Source organism: Olea europaea, unplaced genomic scaffold (genome assembly GCF_002742605.1).
Source record: "Olea europaea var. sylvestris unplaced genomic scaffold, O_europaea_v1 scaffold2443, whole genome shotgun sequence".
Lineage (NCBI taxonomy): Eukaryota > Viridiplantae > Streptophyta > Magnoliopsida > Lamiales > Oleaceae > Olea > Olea europaea.
The window spans coordinates 92,353-96,001 of record NW_019242624.1 but is presented as its reverse complement, the minus strand read 5'-3'; the positions used below and the strand labels follow the sequence as shown (position 1 = coordinate 96,001).

General features: G+C 34.2%; 1 protein-coding gene across 1 annotated transcript; it reads left to right on the top strand.

Moving 5' to 3' along the window:
• The first annotated feature begins 612 nt into the window (after nt 1–612).
• On the top strand, nt 613–2,992 carry LOC111382184 (protein NRT1/ PTR FAMILY 6.3-like). Its single transcript, XM_023006087.1, has 5 exons — nt 613–861; nt 947–1,124; nt 1,213–1,252; nt 1,597–2,162; nt 2,804–2,992. The coding sequence occupies exons 1-5, from the start codon at nt 741–743 to the stop codon at nt 2,850–2,852; spliced, it is 954 nt and encodes a 317-aa protein (XP_022861855.1). The 5' UTR covers nt 613–740; the 3' UTR covers nt 2,853–2,992.
• Nucleotides 2,993–3,649: the final 657 nt, after the last annotated feature.

Here is a 3,649-nt window from a genome sequence, read left to right as displayed (position 1 = left end):
TTATATACATAAGAATTGATAATTTAAAAAGTTAGAAAAGTACAGATTTTCTAATCATCTAGTTCAGAGAAATTCTAAAACTCTATCTAAAATTAGAGAAATATAAATTTAGCATTACCAAGAATATACTTCTCTATTTACACAAAAATCCAAAATTGTGAATCGAATAAACAAAATTATAATTATCAGATAAAATCGAGGATATACTTTTCTATTCACTCGAAATCAAAAATTTTGCACGTAGAATCTTGAATAAACAAAATCATAATCTGAGAAAAACGGCATGTTAGGATTTACCTCTTTATTCACGAAAATTTTGTACGAAGAGATTAATCGCAGAAAAATGAGAGAAGAATTGAAGAAGAAGTGAGAGAAGAAAATGATGACGATGAAGAAGAAAGATTGTGTCTGGGTTTGCGTGGGGAAATGGCTTCACCGTCCTTTTGAGTAAAAAAAAAATGGGTATGCTAATATCTACGGTGAAATCACTGTTTAGCTACAGTAGAAATCCAAACACTATTGCAATTACAGTGAATTTTTTTCATCTTTCTATAAGTAGTTAGAAATAAAAGATTCCATAAATGGCCAAGGCTAGCTATAAAAAGGCCTTGGAATCACTTCAAATCTGCCAGAGTTAAAGACTCTAACCTCCCACCCTACCCCACGTCACCACACCTCTTCTCCATTTCCCTCTGCTAAAATACAAATCTCATAACCCATAACCATCCTTTTGCTTTTGAATGGCACTCCCTGAAACCCAACAAGAAGCTGCTGAAACTGTCCCGGATGCCTGGGACTACAAGGGCCGCCCAGCCCAAAAGTCCTCCTCTGGCGGCTGGACTAGCGCTGCCATGATTTTAGGTCGCGTACTGCATACCAAAAATATATTATGAATCTACGGTCTATTTATTTAATCCCGTTTCTAAATTTGGTTTTTTATGATTAGGAGTTGAGGCTTGCGAGAGGTTGACAACTCTAGGAATAGCTGTTAACCTAGTGACATATTTGACTACTACCATGCATTTGGGCAATGCTAGCTCTGCAAATACAGTCACTAATTTTCTTGGAACTTCTTTCATGCTATGTTTACTCGGTGGCTTTATCGCGGATACATTTCTGGGAAGGTAATGTTTGAGTTTTTCTTTTTAATATATATTTTTTAGTTAAAAATTTTTATTTTTGTTCATTAAATTTGTTGAAATTTTCTTATAGGTACCTGACTATTGGCATCTTTGCCACTGTTCAAGCACTGGTTAGTTCATCTTGTTTTACTGAATCCTTCTACTTGTCTGAATTTTTTGGAGAACATCTTGTATTAATTCTATAAGATTTATTGAATGATAAAACGTGGTTAACTTTCCAAAATCAATCCAAGAATCTGGTTTGTTGATTTTTTTTCTTAAACTTATACGCGGCTTGACTTTTTTTCTGGGTGATATCATTCTAAGACATGCCAATTAATATATGATATAGGTATTCAGTTTGTTTGAGAAAGAAAAGTGTACTAGAATGAAGAAAATGAGAAGAATTTCAACATTTATGGCTTGTTGGGAATTTATAATATAATCTAAATATTTTCAATTGTTTTATGATTAGGGAGTAACAATCTTGACAATCTCAACGATAATTCCGAGTCTTCGACCTCCAAAATGTACCCCAGGCAGTGAATCATGTATCCCTGCTAGTGGGATGCAACTAGTTGTTCTATACATAGCATTGTATCTAACCGCACTCGGGACAGGAGGCCTAAAATCGAGTGTTTCGGGTTTTGGATCGGACCAATTCGAGGATTCGGACAAGAAAGAGAAGAAACAAATGATCAAATTCTTCAACTGGTTCTTCTTCTTCATAAGCATTGGATCACTTACCGCAGTCACAGTGCTTGTTTACATTCAAGACAATTTGGGAAGGGAATGGGGTTATGGAATATGTGCTTGTGCCATTGTTTTTGGCATAATTGTGTTCTTGTCAGGCACAAGACGGTATCGTTTCAAGGCACTTGTGGGCAGTCCGTTGACGCAGATCGCCTCGGTTTTTGTGGCGGCATTGAGGAAGAGACACCGCGGGTTGCCTTTCGAACCTTCCGTTCTATACAATGTTGATGATACTGAAGTGAATAGCAAGAAGAAGAAGCAAAAGTTACCACACAGCATGGACTTCAGGTAATCTCTAGTTCAATAAATATTTTCTTTCTAGTTTTAATCTACACGATTAGTCAGCTTTAATTTTCTTATTAATTTTCCATGGTCGTAAAACTCAAGCAGTGTAATTCTTTGAAATGAGATCGTCGATAATAGGAAATAATTCATACCATAGGCTAATTAAGTCAAAAGAAAAGAGTATCATACCTTATTACCTTCCTTCTTTGAAACTTTATCAATGATTAACTTGTGTGCATTATTTGCGTATGATGAAATAATATATTATAATTTATGAGTGTGTGGTCCATATGACAGCAAACCACCAACCAAAAAAGAAAGAGGTGTCATCTGATTGGTTCCTAGAATCATTGATACTATTTAGTGACCAATTTAATCTATACTAAAGTGCTTGTTCAATATTTTCCATACAAGAAAAGTGGAAGAGCAATGGTTTAATCACCAGAAAAATAATTTAGAGCTAACTTCGTGCTTTTCTTGCATGACATTTTCTAATGTTATGTTATCTTTTGTTAGTAGTAAAAAGCTAAAATAAAAATTACGTTTTTTCAAATTAAAACCAAACATTTTGTCTAGTGCTTTCCTCATGGTATGATATCAAATAGTTGATCATTGAACCACTGAATCAAATAAATTGGTAACAGGTCCCATATTCGTTGGCCGAAGAAATATCGAGGACATATAATTGTCTAGGACGCCTTTAGTATACAACAGAACACATTTAAACATGTTTTTTTTCTTTTTTTTCTTCTTTTTCACTGTTACTTCCTCAGTCCTATTTATATAGGCTTGTTTCATTTTTCACGCAGATTAATAAATCTTATTTAATGTTACTGAAAAAGCAATTTTTGCTAATAACTTTCTTAATTTATCCCTATTTATATTTATACAATTTCAAGATTAATGGAAAAAATTGGCAATAACAAGACAAATTAAATAAGAGGATATTAGTAAATGAATAAAATAAAGCAAGCTCAATAAAGAAACAAGATTATATAATTGGGACAAGAAAATAAATAAAGTAGGTTTATATAAATGGAACATAGGGAGTATCATTTTCTCAAACATGCAAAGTTAACAACATGTATACTGTGGGTAAGTACTGCAGAAAACCATCAAAGTTTTGCTTCAATATTCACCAAGAAAAACAAATATATTTTCAAATAAATATATAATGTACTTAGAGATAGATGCATGAATACTGACATGGCAGTTGTCTTCAATAATCATAGACTGGATTAAACCAAAAAAATCCCAAGTTCACGAGCCACTGACCAGTCTGTCACCTATTCCATCGTCACGACCCTTGTCTAGTATATCAATATATATACACACATAAAGATAGCTTAGACCTTCCCCATATATGACAAAGGTTTGGTGGATCCGCCCCCCAGGGCACTTCTCCAATGGCAAAGGACGGACGCTGTCAAATCTGGCAGAGCAGAGGTCGTGAGTTCGAAACATGGGGCTCTTGGAAGGCAAGGATTTAT